Genomic DNA, 25,611 nt, shown 5'->3' with positions numbered 1-25,611 from the left:
GTATATGCGTGTATATTTATATATAGAGAGATATACATATTTGTGTATACATACATGTATATATAGAAAAAGTATGCATATGTGTGAGTATATAAAGATATACACAAACATATATATTCATACATGTATATAGCTACACATGTGTTTATGTATATAGATACACAAGTATGTTTGTATATGTATATATTCATAATATGTGTATATATTAACATAAAAAATTTGTACACGCATATACAGAATTTAGTGTCAGGAAGACATACATGTAGCAGTATATGCTAACAGTAGTCTTTGGACATCTGCCTTGATATTTGATAATGAAATGATAATATTACACATATATATTTATATATGTATACATATTTATATACATATGTTTATATATATTGAAATGTATTTGATTATATATATATTTGATTTGATTTATATGTCTATATGAACACATATATTCAAATAAATATATAGAGAGAGAGATAGATTAACACATCATCATAAATGTATGTATATTTATACATAAAAATGTGTGTGTTTATATACATACATATATATGTATATACATATATTAATATATATATATTCATGACGTATACTTACAAATAAGTATATATACATATGCACTTATATGTTTGTATCTATATATATAAATATGCACACATATTTTTCCATATTTAGCAACACACATGTATATATATATACATACACATATGTGTATGTATATATATATATAAAAAATCATAAATAAATATGTATACAGACACACATACATATATGTGTATATACATACATAAATATGTGTGTATATACACATGCATGTATGTTTATATATACACATTTACATATGTATTTGTATACATAATTGTGTGTATATATTTATAGATATACATACATTTATATTTATTTATACATGTATGTGTCTATATAAGTACATATAAAAACATACATATGTATATAGGTATACATATTTATGCATCTATATACATATTGTCAGGTCTAATGGCCCAACACTTATGTTCTTGAGAAAGGAGAAACAGATCAGGTTTCTTGCTTGCGAGGACAGTAAACGATGTCACGCTTAGTAACGATCCGTTATATTCTGGCCGTGACTCACTGCACCCTCTCTTTTTATTATCCTTTGTGCGTTTCTTGATTGCATGTGACATTCCTTGTCTGGAACATTTTGCACAATCTTAAGAAACAGGAACAACCCACTTTCACTGGGCGTTTCTCGATTTTGGAAGGGAAGTCTAACTGTCTTTGTATAGACAGGCTTATATTCACATGCAGATAACAAAAGCAAGTTACATGTTTTCAACACATATATACATGCATATATATGTAAACATGTGTATATAATTTGTGTATATATATATATATATGTGTGTGTGTGTGTGTGTGTCTGTATATATATACATGTAGATATATTTACATATATTTACACATACATATGTATATATATGGCTACACAGGTGTATAAACATCCATACAAGATATGTGTGTATACATATATATATATACAAACGTATTTCTTAATATATATTTGTATACATATGTTTAAGAAATATTTATGTTTACATATATATATGCATATGTGTATATATATTTATGTATGTATATATTTACATATATGTGAATATATGCATATTCATGCATATATGTTTACCTATTTATGCATAAATAAGTATATATAAGTACATATATAAATACATATATATAGGTATACATAAGTGTGTATATACATATGTATACTTACATTTTTATGTATACATGTGTATATATGTATACATATGTGTTTATACAGTGATGTGTATGTATATGTATATATGTATACATAATCTATATATATATATCTTTAATATATAAACATGATCGGATGTATCTTCTCAAAAATATGTCTATGTCTATTCAAATATGTATATGTTTGTATGTATGTGTTTATATATAAATATATGTGTGTGTGTTTATATACACAATTATATATGCGTATATATTTTAAATACACCTTCCTGTAAGTATATTCATAAACACACAGGTATGTGAATATATAGCTGCACGTGTAAATACATATAAACATATTTGCATGTATACATACCTGATTATATTTAGATATGTATATATATATATATATATATATATATATATACACACACACATGTGTATGTATATAAATATACAAACTAATATGTATACACATATGTGTATATAGATATACATACATGTAGACATGTACACATCAATATAATCAGCATATGTATACATCAATATAGATACACTGTATATATATATTGATGAAGGTATAATATTGTATATATATATGCATGCATACATTTGTACATAGACAAATATTTATGTATACATATATACGTATTAATATGTCTGCACATATATTTATGTGTTTGTATTAATTCACTTATATGTATATATTTGAATATATATGCATATGTGTTAATGTATATACATATATAAATGCATCAAGATATAAATGTATGTATGTTTAAATACATACATGTATATGTTTATATATATATATAAAGAATGTGGGTTTTATATAAATACAAATACATATATGCGTATACACATATGTGTATATACATACATACATATGCATACATATATGTATTAATGCAAATAAGTATATATATACATGCATAATATATGTATGCGTTTATATACAGATATATATTAATATGTATATATGTACCTATATGTATTTATACAAATATACATATACACACACACACACTTGAGTATCTATATATGAACACACGTATGTAGCTATATTTCTATAAATTTGTTTATATATCTGTATTTACTTTTTTTATTAAAACATATATTAATTGATGTATAAATGTATATGCATACACACATAAATGTGTATGTTTATATATATGCATATGTATGTATGTATATATCTATATATAAATACATATAGATATAGACTTAAACGTATATGCATGTGTTTTTATGTATACAAAATTACATACTTTTGTGTACATGTTAATATACATATATGAATAAATATATAATGTTTCCTTGTAATTTACTGATGAATTAACTGCACTTTCTGTATGATATATTTTCTGAAATTTCAGGCAGTAATAAATTGTGACACAGGTTTTCTTTTTTTTATTCTGGCATAATTACATTGTGCAGTTTGCATTGAATCCAGAGGCTGCTGCCTGAAGAAACACCGGTCCTTCAAAAGGATTATATTATACATTTATATATATATATATATATATATATATATATATATATATATATACACACACACACACACACACACATTTGTGTATATATATACAAAGATTTATATTTAAATTTATTCATTATATATATTTTATATATTCATGTACATATGTGTATAGATACATATGTGTATACTTAAATATCTATATATTTATACATATATGTATATATATATATATATATACACACATACACACACAAATATACACACACAAATATACACATATAAGTAAAGTTTTCTTATTTTGCACTGATGACTTAACTGCTCTGTAGGAGTTGCCTTTCTGAAATTGTTCACAACTGTTTCCTGCAATGCTTATCTCGAGTACTTTTAAATGTAAATTTTATTCAACAGAAAGCAATAAACAGTCTCATTTTGACACAAATGTTTTTTTTGGTTTGTAATTCTTGCATAAATACAATTTGCAGTTTGCATTGGATCCAGGGGCTGCTGCCCTCCAATGGATGGAGGAAGAAGTACAAGTGGTTTCTGCTGACAGTCATCCAAAGAAATACCAGCCATTAAAAATGATTGACATTTTCATATAAAAATATATATACACATACATACATAAATATGCATAGATAGGTGTGTATATATATATATATATACACATATACATATATATACATACGTATATATAGACAAATATACATACATACATACATACATACGTGTATATATACACATATACATATTTAAGTATACATATCCTTTTTTATATATGTAAATATACAGATATAGATATATATGTATGTAGATATATATCTATATACCTGTGTGTGTGTGTGTGTGTGTGTGTGTGTGTGTGTGTGTGTGTGTGTGTGTGTGTGTGTAGATCCATCTCATACCATCATACGCCTTAAACATGACACTTTTTACAACCAGTGTTCCTCATCGCCACACGTTTTCCTGGTTTGTCCTTGGAAGGCTGGTCGTTGATGATTCCGTCTGGTCTTCACTGGTTTAGGAGGAACTGGACCAGGAGCGTGATCACGCCATCGTTCAGACCCACCACCTGCCCGTCCCGCACGTCCTCGTAGAGCGGCATGCTCTCCGTGCCCCACAGCAGGTTCCTCCTGGGGTTCCCGGCGTCCGCCTCCACCGACAGAGCCAGCGTGTTGAGCTGGTAGCAGAAGAAGGAGAAGAAGCGTCCGTCGGTGATGACGGCCTGGGACGCGAAGGGCCGGGTGACGTCCTCCTGGTCCCAGAAGCCTGGAGGTTCAGAGAGAAGCTTTGTTTCATCTTCTAAGCGGACGTGCGTCACAGCATGAAAATGAAAACAGCCCAACACCCAAGTTTCTAGAATCTTCTATCTGTGGAAAAATAAACGGAGGCCCGTGTTCCCCGGACTCACCCTGGTAGACGGCCTGAGCGCCGGTCCAGGCGAACAGGCTGGCCATGGCGTTGGCTCGCAGGAAGACCTCCACCTGATCCGACTGCTGCTGGCGTGCCATCCGGTCCCGGTGGTAACGGTCGGGAACCAGGTGGAACTGGGTGTGACCGTAGCGGATCGGGTCGGGGAGCTTTGAACCTGCATCGCGTGACCCGGAGATTCGTTTCAGAACTACTGGACAAGTTTTGGAGGTCAGACTGATGATTATTCCGGTCGATGACCAATTTGACCTCATTGTGGCACAGAAGAGCAGAAAGGCTTTACTTTCAATCATTTCCAGTGTGTGTCACATACCAAAGCTCACACAAACACACTGATAGACACCGCGGACACACACACACACGGCTCAACACACACAGCAAAACTGAACGGCGGTGGTAAATGGCGGCGGCGGCAGCAGCAGAACACGTATGAAGGTGAAATGAAGTCAAACACTGTGAATCAGTTCCAGACCCTGGTTTTGTGCCATTTTTTTATATAAGAAAAAAGAACTTTATAAAAAAACAAAGAAATGACAAACAGTAATAATATCTAACATAACAGAATGAGAGGATGTAAAGAATGAAACGGGTGTCATTCGGTGTATTTGACCTTAAAACACTTTATAGCCTTGACTTTGACACTTTATAGTTTTATCTGTATTTCTTATTCTCCCTCCTTTTTTTATACTGTCTATACAATTTCCTACCATTATTTATTATTGTTATGTTGTACTTGGCACAACAATTTCCTTCTGGATAAATAAAGTTGTTCTTATTCTTATTCTTATTTGCCTGGTAGATGGAAGGAAGATGCCGGCAGCACTCAACAGAGGAGGTTGGGGTTTATATTGCTTAATTGAACCCATACATATTTATATGTACACATATGTAAATACATACGCACGAGCCCAGTGACTCGAGGAACAAAAGCAAGAATATGTATAAGAAAATGAAGTTCAACAAATTGATTTTTTTTTTTAACCAGGAGACGGAAGCTCGTCCAGAAGGAGTGGCGCTGTGAGGACGCCGTTTGGGAATCCATGGTTCCACCATGGATTCTCTGACATTTATGGTTTCCTCTGATTTGAGATTTTTTAACTTCTTGAAGCACTACTTGGGTTTTTTTTTACTGCTAAGTTAACTTTTTCTTTTCCTTAAAACTGAATTACTTTTTTAAATGTCCTGTTATACGGTATTGTTAAAACAACATTTTGTCGCGTGCAGGGATTCTATTCTGATTATTTGGCTGTTGTTCACCCACGGAGTGGAAACGGTTGGAAACGGAAAAAGGCAAACGGATCTTTGAAACCACAACTAATAGTTTGGGAAACATGGAGGTCCGAAGGCCAGAAGACCTTCATCGAGCTGAAATGATGCTTTTAATACAGAATCACTGAAGTTCAACGGGTCCTCGTCTTCAATCGAATACATTAAAACCAGTAACCTGGAGTTAAAATCCCCTGCAAAGGCATTTCTGTGAGTGGTTTCACTTTGAGAGGCACACCATCAGACCGTCAGAGAATAACACTGTGTGTATGTATGTGTGTGTGTGTGTGTGTGTGTGTGTGTGTGTGTGTGTGTTACCTGTGAAGATGTGGTTCTCGTACTGTCGTCTGAAAAGAGGCATGAGGTTTGGGGCGTATGTGACCTCGGGAACCTCTGCAGAGTAGGAGGCCTCGATTGGTGTGAACTGGGACAGAAAATGAGCATTTTGTTATGAGAGATGAGAACAACTTTATTTATCCCAAAGGAAATTGTTGTGCCAGTGTTTCAAGTAAAAAAACATAACAGTAATAGATAATAGTAGAAAGGAGGAAGAATAAGAAATACAATGAAATATGAATTGTCTTAACAGTTAACTGTAACTACAAAGATTGAAGATTCCCTGCGGCTGAGGGAAGAGGAATTAAAAATAAAAAAATAAATAAAAAATTATTATCATTATTATTGTTATTTAAAAATATAGTAATGGGCTTAAATCTCTACGAGTCTAGATGGAGCTTTTTGGAGTGACATTTAAGGATGCCTCGAGTCCCAAACCTTCAAATGGGGTGAAAATGGTACCAAAGTTTCATGTTGCATTTGAGAGCTGTTATTTTCGTGGCTTCTTACCTGCGGCAGCTGCTCGGCGGTCCTGATCTGACAGTGCGGCCGGTCGTCCACCTGGAAGCAGGTGGGCTCCAGGTGGCCTCTCCTGTGGCCTCTCGGGATGATCCTCTGCCCTCTCCTCCAGTAGAAGTTCACCTCGGGGCCGTAATCTGACAGAGGAGCACACAGCTGTGGATCATCATGTAATTCATCCATTCATCTCCAGAAGAGGAAACACATTTGGGGTCGCCGCGGCCGCAGCGATCCGCCCGTCCATCCTCCCCTCGCTCCAGAACCGGACCTCCTCCAGAGGATCACCGCCTCGGATTCAATGTTTACCTTACGTTTGTTTTCAGAAAAGCAAGGAGACCTTTCCCTTTCCCTTCGCTGTCTGTCAGATCTTCAGGGAAAAGTTTCCTGAACTATTCAGTTTATCATTTAATACACTTCTCTGATCTTTTCCTTCCTATTAGATCGTTTCCTGTAATAACTGACAAATTTCCTCCACTATTATCAACCATCCCTTTCTCAACACAGAGGTGGTTTTGGGTGGATCTCCACACAACTCACTGCAGGTCTGAACATCATTTCTACCCATGTCCTGCAGTGATACCTACCCAGGCTGGAGAAGCGGAGCAGGGGGTTGTATTTGGCCAGATTGGAGGTGAGTCCGATCGCCAGGTTCCTCAGAAAGGGTCCGAAGACCAGCTCCTGCCTTCTGTAGAGGAAGACCCGGGGCCTCCTGGTGAAGCAGTGCTCCTGCAGGATGGTGTTGCAGATGATGGAGCGCAGCTCCGCGAACTCCTCGCCCGGGAGCCCGGGGCCTTCAATCTGGGTGAATTTCTCGGGCAAGCCGGGGATGTAGGCGGTCTTGGTGAAGTGCTGGTACCATCTGTCCGCGTTGCGGGCGAAGGTCTGCGGGTAAACGACGAACTTCTTCCGCTGGATCCGAGTGATGAGCCGGAGCTTCTCCTCCACGGAGGACGCCTTGATCCGCGCCACCTGCTCCTCCGCTCGTCGCCGCACGGCAGATTGGCTCTTAGCCGTCAGTGAGGGTACGACGGGGGGGTAAGCGGGTTCTTTCAGCCCGGCCTCGGTGTGGAGAAGCGTCTGCTGTCTGAATAAAATCCAGTTTGGAAGAATACGCAAGGGTAGCCTGATGTGGGCCGCCATGTTTCTCTGCTCAGCAGTTCTTCTTCGGATGTCTGAAACAAGCTAACCTGCTAGCTCCTCCCGCAACACTGCCCTCTGCTGCTGAAGCCGAACGTCGCAGAAGTCGTTTATTTTGAGTACTTTGAGAAATTATTCGCGGAATATGATTAAAAAATACCTTTCTAAAATGTTAAAGTCACAACATTCTGACTGTAACTTATGAAAACTAAGACTATGATCAAATTACGTTTTTTGGTTAGCTCTTAAACAAGCTAACCTGCTAGCTCCTCCCGCAACACTGCCCCCTGCTGATGAAGCCGAACCTCACAGAAGTCATTTATTTTGAGTATTTTAAATTATTCACGAGATATGATTAAAAAATACCTTTCTAAAATGTTAAAGTCACAACATCCTTAGTGTAAATTGTGAATACTGAGACTATGATCAAATTACGTTTTTTGGTGAGCTCTAAAACAAGCTAACCTGTTAGCTCCTCCCGCAACACTGCCCCCTGCTGCTGAAGCCGAACCTCACAGAAGTCGTTTAATTGGAGTGTTTTCAATTATTCGCGAAATTAAATGAAACTACCTTTTGAAAATGTATTAGTCACAACATCCCTATTGTAAATGATGAATACCAAGATTATGATCAAATCGCGTTTTTTTTTTTCTTAGCTCTCAAACAAGCTAACCTGCTAGCTCCTCCCCAACACTGTCCCCTACTGCCGAAGTCACAGAAGTCATTTATTTGGAGTATTTTCAATTATTCGTGAAATATGATGAAAATATATTCATAAAAATGTAAAGTAACCACGTCCCAAATGTGAATTATTAATTATAAGATCTCTATGAATCAAATGACGGATTTTGGGTGGCATCCTCTGTGCTGCATTTACCGTCATTCCGTGAATGTCATCACCGCACATCGTCTTGCAAATGAATTAAGTTTAAATTTTAATTCAGAGCATCCAGTCGAAGCAGCGTAGTCACAATTAATTAAAAGAGAATATATGTTATCATATTATTATTCGGTTGTGTTTACCTCGAGTGAGGAAACGAAGAAAAGCTGTTCTAAACTAAGCAGTAGAAGTGCAAGACGTAAAGGCATCAACAATGTAGATCACGTGACTACCCCGGAAGTGTAGTTCATTGAGGAGCCGTTAGCATTTGGCTTCACGGAATTCACGGAAACTTGCTGGAAATGCTTTTCCGTCCGTGTTTACGGGCTCAGCTGATCGCAGCCAGGACGGCGAACGTCAGCCGTTTACGGCGTGTTTGTGAAGTCGAGGTAGCTCATTTTAAGAAATGTGTCATGTATGTTAGCGTACAAAGTAAACGTTGCAGAGGTATGGCTAACTGTGCGGGCTAGCCGCGACTACCCCTCCCACAGTCACGTCTGGACTGTTTTTAATATTAAAACCCTCTCCTGGTTCTCAGTCATCCTGGTCACGGTGAATTCTTTTTCGACAAGAATTAAAATATCTTCTGTCTGGGGAAATAGCTATTTAGGTCGTTATTGAACAATTCCTGGAAAAATTTGGGGGTACTTCAATTTCCCGGAATCACAACAAAACGTAATTACGTGATTCTTCTGTGAAATCATTTGCACTGCTTTTCCAGTTAAACACCGATATAACAAGAGGGAAAAGAAGTTGTTTGGAAACACGGTCTTGTAAATATTATAAATATAGATCGTCTTACAATGATATTGATCATTAACAGAACAGATTTTTTTTCCTTGATGCAATGCAAACTCTTGATTCATAACGGTTTTGTGTTATTTTGCGGTGCATCCACATGTCTTCCACCGTGTGACACACAGAGAAGGCTGTGCACCAAAAGCCAAGAGGTTCGTCTGGCCGAGGAGGCCGGCAAGAAGTACGGCTCTCCAGCGCCGACCATCTTCTCCAAAATCCTCGACAAAAGCATCCCCGCAGATATTATTCACGAAGATGAGAAGGTAAACGCCGACGCAAAGCCGTCGGGTCGGTTCCACGTGGAGGCCAGATAAACAAATGTCGAGGGTCCAACTCAATAATTGATACGCGTCCCTGTGTTTTCTCAGTGTCTGGCTTTCAGGGACATCAGCCCGCAGGCTCCTGTTCACTTCTTGGTGATTCCCAGGGTCCCCATCCCCAGAATCAGTGAGGCCAAAGACGACGACCGCGAGGTGCGTCGGTCCGTTCAATCACAAGACCGGACGATCCCGTCTGGATCGAGGCCGTCCGCCCTCTGAAAGCACACGTCCGTGTTGTATTGAGTCAACCGCATAATCTAATAAGAGCCCTCTTGTGTCGAGCTGTAAAAACGTCATTCTGTGCCGTGAAATCCAAATCGGAGAGCATCTGGATGTCTTTTGTCCGGATCTCTTCTGGATCCCCGCGTCAGATGCTCATACCTCGAACCCTGCGGGGTCAGACCGGGACGACCGTCAGCGGTGACCTCAGAGGAAGCAGTTCTGTGAGAAAACAAACCCGGCGGCTGCTTCCGGAGCGGTTTCAGACAACAGCCCTTGTTGTTGGAAAAGTGAATCAGTTGATCTGATTCTATCGCGTGTTTTTGCGACCTGCGGTTTGACGGGCAGCGGACGCGCTGCCTGTCATTGCACATTTTGTTTTTCTATTTTATCAGTCTTCTAAGACCGCATCGGTCGTTTATTTACAGATCGCTCTATAATCCTGTCTCGAGTTTCAAGAAATCAGATGTGTGAAGCAGTGACGTGTCCCCGCGCTCTCTCTGCTGCAGCTCCTGGGACATTTGTTGGTCGTGGCCAAAAACGTGGCGAAACAGGAGCGCCTGGAGGAAGGCTACAGAGTGGGTGAGATGTTAGCCGACGTCCCGCGGACGTGAGGGTTTGAGGGCGAAAGCTGTGTGTCTACAGACGCGCGCGTGTCCCCGCCTTCTGCAGTGATCAACGACGGGATACACGGCGCCCAGTCCGTTTACCACCTCCACGTTCACGTCCTGGGAGGGAGGCAGATGAGCTGGCCGCCAGGGTGACGGCCTTCGACGTGTCCGCCCGCTTCATATCGTCCTCTCCGCCTTTTTCAACGGAAAAGCGCGTCCTCAGCCACGGCTCCGCACACAAAGACCGCTTCATCGAGGCAAATGTCAAATGTAAATATGAGAAAAGAACACGTTATATTTGATGCAAACTCAATAAAGACTGTGTCCTTTGTGGAGATTTGAGCTCATGGTTCTTTTACGGGATTTACATCCGTAGCTGCGGGTGTTACTTTCTTTAGGGGGGAAAAAAAAACAAGGCTTTGGCAGCTAAACTGCATCGAAACATCGTCGGCCATGAAAACGCGGCTTCTAAAGTTAACTGTTTTTTTTTTCTTTCAACTATTATCGGTGTTTTGTTTGAGTTCCTCAGAAGCTTCTCTCCCACCCGGTCCGTCCTGCTGCAACAACACCCGTCTTGTGTTTCACATCCAACTACTCCAGTTTCACGTTACCTGTAATTACAACCGTCGTACAGAGACACGTTTGTCCCGGCTGCATTGTTTGTATTATGTCTTTTTCTGCATTCCCCTCAAAAAAGCGCGTTCCACCATCGCTAACGAAACCCCGGCCTGTCCTCTGGTTGAAAATCCGGTTGATTGGCCAAGAACAAGAGATCTTTTCCTCCCGCTGAACTCCAAAGATGTTGCACAAAACAAAGGTGCAGAACCTGATAGCGTGTATGTGATGCTAACACAGCGTGAAGATAATCACGCAATAATACCCGCTTGCGGCCGTCAGCCGCAGACGCGTCCAACAGATGGTGGACAAAAGGCTCTCCGTTTCCTCCTGGAACCTGGGGTTTCTTCTTCAGACCAGTTTTCAACGGCAGTTTTGTCGCCGTCACGGAGAATTCCCCAACGGCCGGCCTTCAGAGCCCCTCGTTCCATCATCCAGTTGGTTATGATGTCACCGAGAGGGGGTTGTGATGTCACCGAACCCCCTATGTGATGTCATAAAGGGGTCTTGCATGCCGCGTGGGCTGGTTTTACTAGTTCCTGCCTTTTATAGGAGGAAGGTGCCCTTCAAAACTAGTAACCATAACAACATTAAAGAACAAAGCTGCTGTCATACGAGGGGAAGGACTGGTTTTCCAACCGCCGCAATTAAACACCGAGCCGAAGGTGTCGGAGGAGTCGCGTCAGAAGGCAGAAAAATAATCTTTGTTATTTTGCACTGGATCGTCTGGACCGCGGCTGGTTTTGATCCCACAACGTCCTTCTCAAGTCACAACTTATTGACGGCGGGAGCGAGTGAAAGGTGGGTCACCCGCGCATGTGAGGGATGATTCAGATTTTCTTTCTCTACAAGGAACAAGCAAAAGCAACAAGGTGTGTTGGAATGACGACGTCTGTGTGAATGCAAAACGCGTTAGAAATGTGCAGAGGGAGCAGGTGTGCGGAGATCCCAGCTGGAAATAACAATGACACTGAAGCGATGGTCCTACACGGAGAAAGACGAGTGAGATAGAGGTGCGATGGGAAACACAGAAACTCGGTTTTTCTGATTCTGAAAGGCGAGCTGCGAGGCAGGGCAGGAATCGAAAGTGACAGTTGTGCAACGCGCCAGATGCCGCCGGTGTAAAAAGTACAGCTGAAGCCACGAGAAGCACGTGCGTCGCACTCAGGCAGAGTCTCGCTGTGGACCAGGGATTATGACGAGTCCGTCGGTAAACTTTTAAACGCTGAGAGGCCCGAGGGGCGACTCTGAAAACATAGAGCGGATGATTATTCGGGAGGGAATTCCGCCGTTCGCCCGAAAGCTTTGCAGACGGAGGGACCGTAGATGGAATTTCCAACGGAGGACTTTCCGGATGGTCACGGCCGCATGGCGCAGCTCTGCGCCACGATGAAGTAACGGGCGCCTAGAGGCCGAACGGCGTGGAGAAAGGAACCGAAGAGAACGTTATCCGGATAAAAATCATTTTGGATGTTTTTCTTCAGCGAGAGCTCGTCATGTTCAAACATTAAGCGGCCACACGTTTGAAAACACACTCCGGTTTACGCGCGCTATCAGACTGCAAGGGGAGGCGGGGCGACCTCTTCCCCCCCCCTGGGCGATGTGTGAGACTGTTGACAGATATGGTGTGACGAGGTGGTGCGATTGTCTGACCTTGGCGTCCGCGACCGAGGTTACTGTGTGTCACCGGAGAGCCGGCTTCAACTTTCCCCCACATACGGCGGCGGCGGCGCTCAGCACTGGACGGTATAACTCGCATGGTTACATTTATCTCAACTGAAAGGGTTGTGTATTCACGATGTTTCGATGCTGTTATTAAAGAGCTAGAAAAGAAAAAGACGCAAATTAGGGACGGATGCTGGATCCAAAGAGGTGAGGAAGTAAAAGTTTTGAAAAAATCCGCTCACCAAAAGTGCTCCATAAAACACGAACAAGTTATTCTTCACTTCTCGCTTCCTCAGATGCTCAGGAAGAGCCCACGTTTTGCTCGACACGTCATGTATGCGAGAATATTTGACAATAATATGTAAAATAAATCATCTTTTCTTTCTAGAGCACTTTTGGTTTGTGGTTTTTCCAAATCTCTACTTTGTCATTATTATTACACACACGGGCTTTTTCATATTCACGGAGATTCTCATAGACTGAAATGAAACGGATCAGGAAGCGGGTCAATATTGATATTTTATGCGATGTTTTGACCTCCTGGACCTCCTGGACCTTCAGGCCCGGCCTCTGACCCGCTGCTCCCGGGTCAAAGTCTCCCCGCGCTCATAAACTCAAGACAAGTTATCTCGTCGTTTATCTCCCGGACGAGCCTCGGAGCGCCCGTCCGATAACGCCGGTCTTTACCGATCGATTACGGCTATTAAGGTAGCGCCGATGACCCCCCCCCCCCCCCCCCCCCCCAGGGCTATTTAATCCCGGTGCCAGAAACTGTTGCCAGTGTCAACAGCTGTCAGCTGTGAACACAAACACCCGCCCTTCCTCCCGGTCCCGCTCACCTTGCCGAGCGCCCTGACCTTCGGTCAAGTTTGCTGGTGGATCTTTAACTGGACGCCGAGGGGGGTAGGGGGGGGTGTTCGAGGGGATTGTGTAAATGTGTGTGTGTGTGTGTGTTTCCCCCCCAGACACACACAAACACAGGCTCTTTCCAGGTCGTCCTGCCTCCAGGAGCGCAGCACCTGCGTGGTCCGACGCCGTTCGGGAGGTGAGCCGCCGCCGCCTTGAGAGAGAGAGAGGGAAAATCTTTGTCGGGTTGGATATCGACGCTCGACGCCTCGCCCGTGGATCGCGGGGATTCCATTTCACGGTCGCGGGTGAAAAACCCCGGGATCACACTGCCGGCCTTTGAGGCGGCGGCAGAAGCAGACGGATCGCAGCGGCCCGAGGCCAGAGGGCGGCCGCCGCTCCGACACCAGACACATGACTCTGAGCGGATACATAGAGACCCTGTTTGGTATCAGCAGGCTCCTCGGCTCACTGAGCCATTTGTACCTCCTCCCACAACCACGGGCTCCGGGGTCGAAAGCGGCGGCGGCGGCGGCATGAGGCGACGGCTTCCGGAAGTGATTTTTTAAAAATAACTGGATTTCTGACCTTTCCCGCGTGAGTTTCCTTTTTCCCCTACATTATGAGAATTCGTGGTACCGTCGGCGCCGGCCGAATGCACTTTAGCAGATATTTCACATCATCGTCCCGTCGCCTTCGCCGCTCGGAGTTTTACCGTTTTGCAAGCGGCGTGAACTTTGCTCCGCAGGGATCTTGGAGCGGTTTATCTTGAGGGAAGCGGGTCGGTCACCCCGCGTGACCTCTGCTTTTCATGCACAGTTTTAAATTGGTGGCAGTAGCACGTGTGGAGAACGTGGTTCATCCCGGTTACGGTTTGGAAAACGCCCAGTAGGTGGCGGCATGCCATTTCTGACTTTTGGACGACGTTGTTCCCCGAGTTGGTGTTCTGAATCCGAGGCTCCGAGTGTTGTGTGATCTGGGTGAAAGGGGCCGAAGAGCCCGGATGTCTCAACAGCGTCGCCGTTTCAACACGGATGATTACGGCCGTCAATGGCTCTTATCTGTCGCAATGACTTTAGCGGCACCGTGTCATAAATGTGAGCAGCGCTGCTATTTCATAACGCACTCAAAGATAACCTTATCTGCGCGCGGAGGGTCCCGGTGGCGTCGGGGGCGGCGGCGAACACCGATTTTACTCACCTCCCTCGCGTTATGTCCGTTATTTCAAAGTGACCCGGAGCAGTCCGCTTCCACCCACGAGACGGCAGCCATGGATGTTCACGCCGAGAGGTAGGAACCCCCGGGGGAAGAACGCCGTACTCTCCAGACGGTCGGATCCCTAAAGATTGACGGCTCTATTTCGTGCCTCTTTCACGGTTTGCCAGTTTCCCCGCCCAGGAGAGCCGTCCAGACCCCGCCGACGCGCCCGCCGAGGCCCTCTCCACGCTCAAGATCAACGGGGACGGCGTGATTCGGAACGGAGCGGCACCGAAAGACCCGTCGCAGAACCGGGAGGCGCATCCCCGCGGCAACGCCGAGCCCACGGCGCAAACGTCAGGAGCGCCCGCCGCAGGTCAGGACCGAGCAGAGCTTCACGCAGGTTCTGCTTGCTCATCTATTTCAAGACGGATTCAGCAGCAGCCGTTTCTACTCGTTGTTTTGTAAGGAGCGGATGCTTACGCTTCTTCAGGTGGAATCGGACAGGAGTTCATGTCGGAGTCGTCGAGCGGTCGGCCTTTTGGCTTTTGGTTGGCCTTTTGGCGTCGGCCTGAAGCACCCCCGGGCTTTAGGGGCTCCACTCCAATCACACCTGAAAAGGCTGCCATGTTTGGTTGTTCACAAACGTTTGGCCTTTAAAAGGTGTAAGGATTTCCTTCCACCGTGAGGAGCGTGCACGGGTCTCGATCCGCCGGGCCACGGAGGGAAGGCCGGAGCTGCAAAACATGCAAGAATAACCTTTGTTGCATTTCACTCCGGTTTGTTTCCCCTGTGCATTAGGAGGCGCACGTCGGGAGATATAACACGCTATTTTGCCGTGTTGAATCAACACCTTTTGGGGGAAACTCCAAACCGTCAGGAAACATATCTGGGTCAACATTTCGGGCGTGGGGTTAACTCTACCCGTCGGTGCACATGTGGACAATTATGTTCCCCGGAGGCAAATAATAACAGGCCGATGTGGTTCAACCTGTTTGGGCGGAAAAATTATTTGAGGAGATAACTTCTAGTAAGGTCAATATTTGGAAAACCCTCATCGCAAAAAGAGCGGCGGCGACATTTATCAAACCGCTTGCATTTCTGCACCTCCGGACAAAAGCGAGTTAGTGGACGGCTTCGTTATTTTCAAAACCCGCGACTTTCTCCGTCGAAACAGGACCGGCGGGTCGGCGTCAACATTCCAAACCCGCTTCGGTCATATCAGGTGACGCTTTCGCTTCACCTGTTTGAAACGCGCAGCTAAAACCGCAGCCGGCATAACACGCCCCCAGAGGTGGCGCAGATATGTCTGCACTCCCACTGCACACCTCAGCGCAGATCCTCCGCCGTCTAGTCGCAGTCGGTCTCCGATGGCGTGTAACACCTGCCCCTGTTGTCCCGACGAGCCAGAAGCCGAGCGGCTCGTCCTGCCGGAGGGGAACGCGTCCTGCGCTCTGGCCGCGGCCGACCAGCTATGGAGCACCAGCAGAGACAAGGCCGTCCGGCTGAGGATAGAGGGCGCCGGGCCGGGCTCGGAGACGCCCCTCACCGTCCACCAGCTGTTCCTGCAGACGGTGGAAACCTTCGGGGACCACCCGGCCTTGGGCTCCAAGCGGGAGGGCCAGTGGGTCACCATGACATGGAAGCAATACTACGCCCAGTGCCGCGCCGCCGCCAAGAGCTTCCTGAAGGTAGGTCAACAACAGGATTAGCTGCGGCGCCAAAACACGAACGCAGCCAAACCAAACAAACAACCGCGCTCCGGGTTCACCGCTCCATCGCGTTTCGAGCGCCGTTTTAACCGTGAACTTTGCTTTCTGACGTTCGGCTCGACACAAAGGGATCAGCGACCGTAGCCGATCGATGGGACGGCGTAACGATGCCCCCCGGGGCCGAGACGTGTCAAAACAAATTCCTCCCGACCCGCTCGCTGAAAACTAAAGCCTGGCCGTGTAAATAAATTCACGGTTCGTGTTACGTCTCCCGCCGGGACTCCATGTAGGTCAAATGTAAAGGAGCCACTTTGCCATGAAAGATGTATGTACCCTTTGTTTCCCCTCAGCTGGGGCTGGAGCGATACCACGGCGTGGGGATCCTCGGATTCAACTCTCCGGAGTGGTTCATCGCCGATATCGGCAGCATCTTCGCCGGGTGAGACCGGCGAGACCGACGAAATCCACCGATCTTTGTTCGGATTTCATCTTTATTCTCCGACGTTCTGCTCCCCAGCGGCCTGGCGACCGGCATCTACACCACCAACTCCCCCGAGGCGTGTCGATACGTGGCTGAGAACTGCCAGGCCGACGTCCTGGTGGTGGAAAACCACAAACAGCTGGAGAAAATCCTCGAGGTGGGAAGTTTTTGGATTTTGCACGGCCTCCACCGAGGGTTCCAAGATCCATTAATTCGCCGTGTTTTTCTAAAAATTTTCACCGCTAGGTCAAAGATCAGCTGCCTCTTCTGAAGGCGATAGTCCAGTACCACGGCGAGCTCAAGCAGAAGCTGCCCTTCCTGTATACGGTACGGCGCCGCCGCCGCCGCAGTCGCCTCCCGTCGCGTCTATCTTCTAGCATCGCGTGAAGATACTAAATCTCCCGGTGGCCGCAGTGGTCGGAGTTCATGAAGCTCGGAGAAGACGTGACCGAGCGGACGCTGAACGACGTGATCAACAGCCTCCGAGCCAACGAGTGCTGCACGCTCATCTACACGTCCGGGACCACCGGCAACCCCAAAGGAGTCATGCTCAGCCATGACAATGTGAGTGAGCGGCTCGGTTACCGTGACAACGCTTGTCCAAGCCTTACTGTCTGGACCTTCAGTTCAGGAGGTCAGGACGTCGCGTTGGGACTCATTTGTTGTTATTAAGGTAGATGTTGAATCCACAAAGGGGCGGCGCTGTGGTGGTGGGAGCTTCTGAAGGTCCCTCAAGAAGGTCCCAAGTCGGCTTCTTCTCCCCGTGCGGAGTCTCCATGTTCTCCCCGTATCTGCGTGGGGTTCCTGCGGTTCCTCCTGCAGCCCAGACTCCTGCAGGAGGCTCACCGGAGATCCTGAATGAGTCGCGTGAATGGTTGAACGTCTCCATACGGGGCCCCGTGGTCGGTCCAGGATGAACCCCACCGGCTGGGTTCGGCTGGTCAGGAACATAGATAGAAACGGGAGCTCCAGAAGTGCTTTGGGAAACTCCAGAGTTAGTAAATGATCACGAGCGCGCGGATGATAATTACATAACGGATGTGACGAATCGTCCCCGCCGCCGTGTGCTCGCCCGCAGCTAACATGGACCGCCAAGACCGCCGGCGACGTCGTGAACCTGAATTACACCGAGGAGGTGCTGATCAGCTACCTGCCGCTCAGCCACGTGGCGGCGCAAGTCAACGACATGTGGATCTGCATGGCCTTCGCCGGTACCACCTACTTCGCCGAGCCAGACGCCCTCAAGGTCCGGAGCGACTCGTAGCGCGAGCTTGACGATAGCGCTTTCCCGTCCTGACCGTCGTCCCGCTTCACTCGGCCAGGGTTCCTTAGGAACGACGCTGAAGGAGGTGCGTCCGACGTCCTTCCTGGGAGTTCCTCGCGTGTGGGAGAAGATGCAGGAGAAGATGAAAAGTCTGGGTGCCAAGGCGTCCCCGTTCAAGAGGAGGGTGGGAGACTGGGCCAAGTCCATAGGCCTGCAGTACAACTACAGCGCCATGAACGGGTGAGTTCCGGCCTCCCGCAGATCCGTCCTGACCTCCGCTTCGGCCACAATCTCATCAAACATCTGATCAATGCTGGCGCCAGAACTCGGTTGAAAATGAATGTTCAAAAAAAAAAAGGAGATTCCTCAAGAGATGATGGATCTCGATAGATGAAAACATGCGGCCGAGCCTGTCCTTGAAAGCATTTGTGCTCTTTGTCCTCAAAGCGGCCGCTTGTGCAAACGCTGACGTTCCTCATAGAGGACCTTCAGGACCTTCTGACCTTCTGTCACCCGTTTTGCGTGGCAGGGATAATCTGGTGCCCTGGGGCTTCACGGTGGCCAACAACCTGGTCTTTAAGAAGGTGCGGTCTGCTCTCGGGCTGGAACGCTGCAAGATCTGCTTCACAGGCGCCGCCCCCATCACCAAGGACACCCTGGAGTACTTCATGAGCCTCAACATCCCCGTGGTCGAACTCTACGGCATGAGCGAGAGCTCTGGCCCGCACACCGTCTCCAAGAACAGCGACTACAGAATCACCAGGTGAGGACCGCCGACGCTGCCCGCCAATCGGAAGTCACCTCGAGATGGATATCTTTCCAGGTCTGGTGGAGCACAACAATCATCTCTGCGCTCTGCATTAGCTAGCATACACTACTAATGATGCTTATCCAGCTAGCATTATTTGGATGGTGGACGCTCGCGGTCCACCGAGGAACAATCTGGCCACGCACTGCTCTTGGTGTCCATAGACGTTCGTCAAACACCTCCAAAACTTCACTAGGCACCAAAACAATGCCTCTCAGACCGGCGCTAACGCTTAGCTTCACGAGAGCGCGGCGCGTTCCCTGACGGTTCATTTGTCGCCGACAGCTGCGGGAAGGTGATGTCGGGCTGCAAGGTGAAGCTGGAGAACCAAGACGCGGACGGCAACGGGGAGATCTGCTTCTGGGGCCGCAACGTGTTCATGGGCTACCTGAACATGCCCGGGAACACGGAGGAGGCCTTGGACCAGGACGGGTGGCTGCACTCCGGGGACCTGGGCAGGTTCGACCCGGACGGCTTCCTGTACATCACAGGGAGGATTAAAGGTGAGGGGACGATTATGGTTAAATGGTTAAATCACGATTATGGTTAAATCGCTACTCCTGACAGGAAGCCACGGTAAACATCTCCATTATCTTCTCACCTCCGCACATTTGTTTATTGCACTTTATCGACAACAGACAGCGAATGAACCCGGAGAAGAAAAAGCCCGTCTTGTTTTAACCGAGAAGGCGCAACCCATGAAGCCGTCAGGGCCTCCTAGCTTGCGCTCGGAGGTTCTCCTTCCCTGCCCGAGAGCATTGTCCGCATTCTTCTCCAACTACTTCTTCATTCTTAGCTAGCTTCTCCCACGCTGTCACTTCTCTCAGCACCAGGGCCATTAGCGGCTCCACGCCGTTCGCTGCAGAACGTCGATTTGTTTCAAGTGACCGTCGGGTGGTTCCGGGCTGACCCGGAAGTCTCCGCGAGGTCACGCTCACCGAAACGGTCTTCTGCACAGAGCTGATCATCACGGCGGGGGGCGAGAACATCCCCCCCGTGCCCATCGAAGAGGCGGTGAAGGCCGAGGTTCCCGTCATCAGCAACGCCATGCTGCTGGGAGACAAGCTGAAGTTCCTCTCCATGCTGTTCACGCTCAAAGTAACCAGCTGCAACACACACACACACACACACACACACACACACACACTCACACACACGACATAAAAATGACCCGCCCTTCTGTTTCCAGTCGGTCTCGGATGACAACGGCGAGCCCACGGACGAGCTGAGCCCCGAGGCTCTGGAGTTCTGCAAGAGCCACGGCGTGACGGCGACAAAAGTTTCGGAGATCATCGGCAACAAGGAGCCCGCCATCTACAAGGCCATCCAGGAGGGCGTGGAGAGGGTGAACGCCAAGGCCACCTCCAACGCCCAGAAGATCCAGAAGTGGGTCATCCTGGAACGGGACTTCTCGGTCCCCACGGGAGAGCTCGGTGAGCCCAAACGTGGGAAAAAGCCGGTGTTGTTGTAGGACACGGCGGCGACCTTTTCAAAACAACCCATCTTTGCCGAGTGAAAACTTCTGGCGGCTCGGTCGCGACTTTCCAGTCAGTCTTGTTTCTCTGAAATTCTTTGAGCGCGACGTCATAAGAAAAGCCGTATCTCTAGATGAGATTCACCGCGAGTTAATCACCCGTCCTTCTTCTCGTCTGCCTGCGCAGGACCTACCATGAAACTGAGGAGGCCCATCGTCGTGAAGATGTACCGGGAGAAAATCAACGAAATATACGCGGCGGCGGCGGAGAAGTAAAGGCGGTGCGGCTGAAGAGGAAAGCGCCGTGAGGAGCGACGCCGGCTGAGACTGCCTGAGAAGATCCAACCTTTCTGCTGACTTTCTGACCCCAGTGTTTATTAAAATAAGGATGATGAAGGAAACAAAAAAAAAAAAAGCCGGACAAGAAGAAACTGGAATGTAACGTATTTAAAGGAATTGATTTTTGTGCTGCTAAATTTTTCAAATGTTGTCTTTTTCCTTCCCGAGAAGCTTTTATTTGACGTTTGATCCGAATCGATGTTGAAGATATTTGACTGTACATACAGCTGTCCAGTGCACTTTCTGTAAATAAACCGTCCGCTCGTCGCCAAACGGTGACATGGATGCGACGCCGCCGGCCGCCAGCCGGCAGAAGATACTGCAGATGTTGGATGGAGACTCCGAAGAGGGACGTCTGCTTTTAGGTGTTTAGGAGAGGAGCCCCTGCAGCAGGAAGACAGATTGTATTGTTTATTGACTCGCTGGCCAATTTATTAGGTACAAGCAGGCAAAAGTAACGGCGTGAATTCTTAAATGCCTTTGGTATTGACATGTTCACCATCCTGAAGATTTGACTGCTCTCTCAAGGACTCAGGAAGTCGCAGCGGGAAGAGACGGTCGCGCGGCGAATCGGCAAGCGAGGCCGTTTAATGGTGACGTCCTCCGGAAGCTGCAGACATTTCTAAAAAAATGAAATAAAATAAAACAAAGCGAGGGGAACTTCAGTTATATTTTTACACTCGGGAGGATCGGGGACGTTCCTGATGCTTCCACCGCCTGACGTGCACCTTCTGAGAGGCCGAGACGTTGCACTCTGTGACCGACTCCTTTTCCACAATAAAAACTCCAGTGATTTTGAGAACAACGCATTCTGCCGTTTCATTCGTTTAACTTTAGAGCCTCCACCTCTCAGCCACAAGGTCCTGACTTGGATTCCCACAGGGAGCCTTAATGCGTGGAGTCTCCATGCTTCCCCGTGTCTGAGGGGGTTCCTCAGGGTTCCTGCCATGCAGGAGGTTCAATGGAGACCTTAAACCGAGCATGAATGGTGGTTCATCTATGAATGAGTGGCTGCATGTATGTTGTAGCCCCCGACCCCAAGTGTTTGTTTGTTTAGCAGTTTATTAGGACAGTGTACAAATACATTGAGCACAGAGGCAGATGTTTGTACCAGCTTGTAGCGCATAGCTAATTTCCATCTGTAGTCCTGGACAATACAAATATAAAACTGTATAAAATAGACATTATATATGAAATATACAGATAGGCAATAAAATAACTATACAATATATAAACAGGCAATAGAATACGTATGTTGCAAGTTGAAAGTGCTATTGTTGTGATATTGTTGTGATATTGTTACTTTGGTCATCTGGGGGCAAAATACCCTTCTGGCATTGTTAGCGTTAGCATGTTTGGAGCTCCAGAATCCAATTTTTAACGTCCCGTGTAAAGGTGTGAAAATCAGTCGTGTTCTTCAGATTGTCTGGAAGCCCATTCCATTCTTTGATGGCTTTACAGGAAAAGGCAGATTTAGAAAAGGCAGACTTTCTTTTAGGAACATTGCAGTCTCCTCAGACACCGACCTCAGCACTGGACTTGTGAGTGCAGGATAAGCAAATGGATAACAAATAAATGCTAACATTTCCCCAAATTCTTATTTATAGGATTGTTTCTGAAGCAAACGTTTCCAAACAGTCAGAGCTCCTGCCGCTTCCCACTGGGTGCCTCAGACGCGACCTGGCCTGAGATCGACCCCCAAAAACCCATGCAAAACCCACTGAACCCCTGAATAAGCCTTTAATTCGGGATTCCTAGTCCTTCTCCTGGAGCTCCCTCTCCAGCAGCAAGCGCCCCTGAACATGTCCTCCTCCACCACCAGAGCATCACACCGCATTCTTGGGACGCATCATCATCTCACTTCTGTATCAGGGCAGCGGCCGAGATAAAACTGCAGAGGTATTTGACGCCGCGAGTCCAGGTCCGGGCATTTCAACCATTTCTCGTGCACGTTCCGACTCCGACATGGGAATGTCTGCATTGGAAACATTCCCCGGCTGAATTCTCCCCTTTGTCACGGATGGCGGTGAAGCTACCGGGACTTCCTTCCGCTGGTGCTCTTTTAAGGGAAAACACTTGATGAGTCACAGCAGCCAGTCGCTGCAGCGCTCCGGGGGTTCGTGATGGATTGAAGACCTCGCCGGACCCTGCAGGACGCCTGCGTGCTCGCTGATAAGGAGCCTGAGCTTCAGTCTGTATCACCAGCCCCGGGACAACGTTATCTGGGCCTGGTATGTCACGGCGTGCCGACAACGGTCGCTATCTGATCCTTTGTTACATCAGCGTCAATATCGGCGCTCAGCGATCCAGCCAGACCCCGAGGCAGAAAGGTCACTTTCTTCATCTGTGGGTTCTTCGCCCGCATTTACCGCTAGAAGTGGCTCTTTGCTTGGAGGACTGGAGCCGCCTGATCCTCAGACGGCCTCACGAGCCGGGTCTGGACGGCCTCACGAGCCGGGTCTGACCTCTGGGGCGCTGAGACATTAAAGCGTCGTTATATACTGACATACACAATACTGCTATATACTTCTATACATACAGTACTGCTATATACTGCTGTATGTACTCCTGCTATATACTTCTATATATACAGTACTGCTGTATGTACTACTGCTATATACAGTACTGCTATATACTGCTGTATGTACTACTGCTATACAGTACTGCTATATACTGCTGTATGTACTCCTGCTATACACAGTGCTGCTATATACTGCTGTATGTACTACTGCTATATACAGTACTTCTATATACTGCTGTATGTACTCCTGCTATACACAGTGCTGCTATATACTGCTGTATGTACTACTGCTATATACAGTACTTCTATATACTGCTGTATGTACTACTGCTATACACAGTACTGCTATATACTGCTGTGTGTACTCCTGCTATACACTGTGAGTCAGTCACTAGAGAAGAAGTGTGTGCACTGACCTCAGGGTTTCAGCAGAACATCTACCTGAGTTACACTCTACTTCTTGTCTCACTTCCCATCTGCAGCTAAACGGATCTCAGAGAAGGAACCTGATGTGGATCTTAGAAGGTCCAAAGCACCTGCTATCCTGGTTTCCACCCATGGGAGCTGATGAAGACGTTGTGGAAGACGACAAATACGAGGATGAGCACATTTCGGGCAAGATGGATAAAAACTTTACTGCGTACTGCAAGAAGGGCCAGAGCCGTCTGTACTTCCTGAGCTCAGGGTGTTTTATGAGTCTGTCATGGCCACTTTCTCCACTGTTGCACGCTGGGCGGCGGCCTGAGGGCGGCCAACGTCTACAAGATGAATAAACTAATCCGTCAAAGGGTTGGAGCTGCACTCTCTGAATGAGGAGCCGGAGAAGAGAATGGCATCCAAGATGGGGGCGATTCTCACCCCCTCCGTGACCCGCCCGCCCGCCCGCACAGGAGTTCAGCAGAAGATCTTTTCCACCGAGGTGCACCGCCGAAGGGCGCAGGAAGTCCTTCTCGCCCGTGGCCGTCGGTGTTTAACTGGGCCCGGACTGGGCTGGATTTAGCTCAAGTAACTTACTCCTCTTAAACCCTGATTCCAATTCTACTTTATCCTCTTTATCCATTTGTGTTCATCTCACCTCTGGGATCATATGATTTCCTGAGGGATCAATAAAGTTATTTTTGACTCCGACGCTCAGCAAGGAGAGCTCGGTAGCACAGCGCTGCCCCCGCGTGGCCCGAGCCACCTGCTACACTTCTGTTCCTTCGGGGTTTTTAGGTGTTTGCCGGATGTTTCTATGGTTGTGTTCTTCTCATGACTGTACACCCGAGCGTTCAAAGGTCAGCCTCGAGTCACAGACCCATCGGCCCACCGTTCTTAATATGCTTTTTTTTGTACTTTTTGCATTGTGGTGACAGTGGCGTGAAGAGATCTCAGCGTGTTACAGTCAATCGGAAGAAGGAAAAAACAGTTTAACGGCGTTAATGTTCCTACGACATGGCTAAGTCAACAATCCGTGCTATCCTAACAACAAAGATGTGCTCAGGTGGCTGGCGTGGCGGACGGAGTGACGACGCTAACGAAACAAACGATGAAAGAGCAGAAAAGTTCTCGTCAAGGAATATGACAGACAAGTTAGTGGAGGAAACGTCAGCCAGGGATTGATGTGCCAGAAGGCTTTACTTTTGCATTCTGGTTTAGTGAAGGAAACACTGAGCACAAGTGCTGGATTGACCAAAGCCAGCAATTATAATAATAATAATAATGAGGGATCTTTCATTCCTTTCTGTATTTTTGCCACACATAAACCCATAAAGAGTTCAAGTTTTGGGGCTGGAGAACAAATCACTGGTCTTGGCATCCATTTTAATGGGAAAAAATGAGTTTAGAGTCAAAGAAGGAATAGGAGGCGTTGGCCGAGGTGCCCCTGGTAAACCCCGCTCAGGGATACGCAGACATTCCAGTGCCATTTTTGCAATTGGTGAGTCCAGCGACATAATCGTGATATTTTTTTTCCCTTAAAGTCACAGATATTTCAGCCGGGA

The 25,611-nt window shown here is 46.5% G+C and overlaps 3 protein-coding genes across 6 annotated transcripts; 2 read left to right on the top strand and 1 right to left on the bottom strand.

The window, feature by feature from the left end:
• Positions 1 to 3,569: 3,569 nt before the first annotated feature.
• mrps30 (mitochondrial ribosomal protein S30) lies at positions 3,570 to 7,954 on the bottom strand. Its single transcript, XM_086169491.1, has 5 exons — positions 7,327 to 7,954; positions 6,734 to 6,879; positions 6,206 to 6,311; positions 4,602 to 4,778; positions 3,570 to 4,459 (listed from the first exon to the last, which is right to left on the bottom strand). Exons 1-5 carry the CDS (start codon positions 7,880 to 7,882, stop codon positions 4,203 to 4,205), a joined length of 1,242 nt encoding a protein of 413 aa, XP_086025617.1. The 5' UTR covers positions 7,883 to 7,954; the 3' UTR covers positions 3,570 to 4,202.
• A 1,051-nt stretch (positions 7,955 to 9,005) lies between these two features.
• On the top strand, positions 9,006 to 11,003 carry hint2 (histidine triad nucleotide binding protein 2). 2 transcript variants are annotated; one of them, XM_086169685.1, is made up of 5 exons: positions 9,006 to 9,148; positions 9,683 to 9,820; positions 9,926 to 10,030; positions 10,606 to 10,678; positions 10,769 to 11,003. In XM_086169685.1, exons 1-5 carry the CDS (start codon positions 9,062 to 9,064, stop codon positions 10,858 to 10,860), a joined length of 495 nt encoding a protein of 164 aa, XP_086025811.1. In that variant the 5' UTR covers positions 9,006 to 9,061; the 3' UTR covers positions 10,861 to 11,003. The 2 variants fall into 2 exon arrangements, with proteins under 2 accessions (XP_086025811.1, XP_086025812.1); XM_086169686.1 differs by having other exon boundaries at positions 10,606 to 10,674; positions 10,769 to 10,909.
• Positions 11,004 to 12,878: 1,875 nt separating this feature from the next.
• On the top strand, positions 12,879 to 21,910 carry LOC147221218 (long-chain-fatty-acid--CoA ligase ACSBG2-like). 3 transcript variants are annotated; one of them, XM_086169650.1, is made up of 15 exons: positions 12,879 to 13,068; positions 15,064 to 15,123; positions 15,219 to 15,406; positions 16,441 to 16,721; positions 17,093 to 17,181; positions 17,260 to 17,380; positions 17,470 to 17,550; positions 17,638 to 17,787; positions 18,302 to 18,469; positions 18,546 to 18,727; positions 19,017 to 19,250; positions 19,581 to 19,798; positions 20,254 to 20,393; positions 20,485 to 20,728; positions 20,957 to 21,910. In XM_086169650.1, the coding sequence occupies exons 1-15, from the start codon at positions 12,923 to 12,925 to the stop codon at positions 21,043 to 21,045; spliced, it is 2,391 nt and encodes a 796-aa protein (XP_086025776.1). In that variant the 5' UTR covers positions 12,879 to 12,922; the 3' UTR covers positions 21,046 to 21,910. The 3 variants fall into 3 exon arrangements, with proteins under 3 accessions (XP_086025776.1, XP_086025777.1, XP_086025778.1); XM_086169651.1 differs by having other exon boundaries at positions 13,054 to 13,194; XM_086169652.1 differs by lacking the exon at positions 12,879 to 13,068 and adding an exon at positions 13,970 to 14,430.
• Positions 21,911 to 25,611: the final 3,701 nt, after the last annotated feature.

Source organism: Fistularia commersonii, chromosome 22 (assembly GCF_037954325.1).
Source record: "Fistularia commersonii isolate RoL2024-O1a breed Wild chromosome 22, RoL_Fcom_v1.0, whole genome shotgun sequence".
Taxonomy (NCBI): domain Eukaryota; kingdom Metazoa; phylum Chordata; class Actinopteri; order Syngnathiformes; family Fistulariidae; genus Fistularia; species Fistularia commersonii.
The sequence above is the reverse complement of the archived record's forward strand: the minus strand, read 5'-3'. Positions and strand labels throughout refer to the sequence as shown.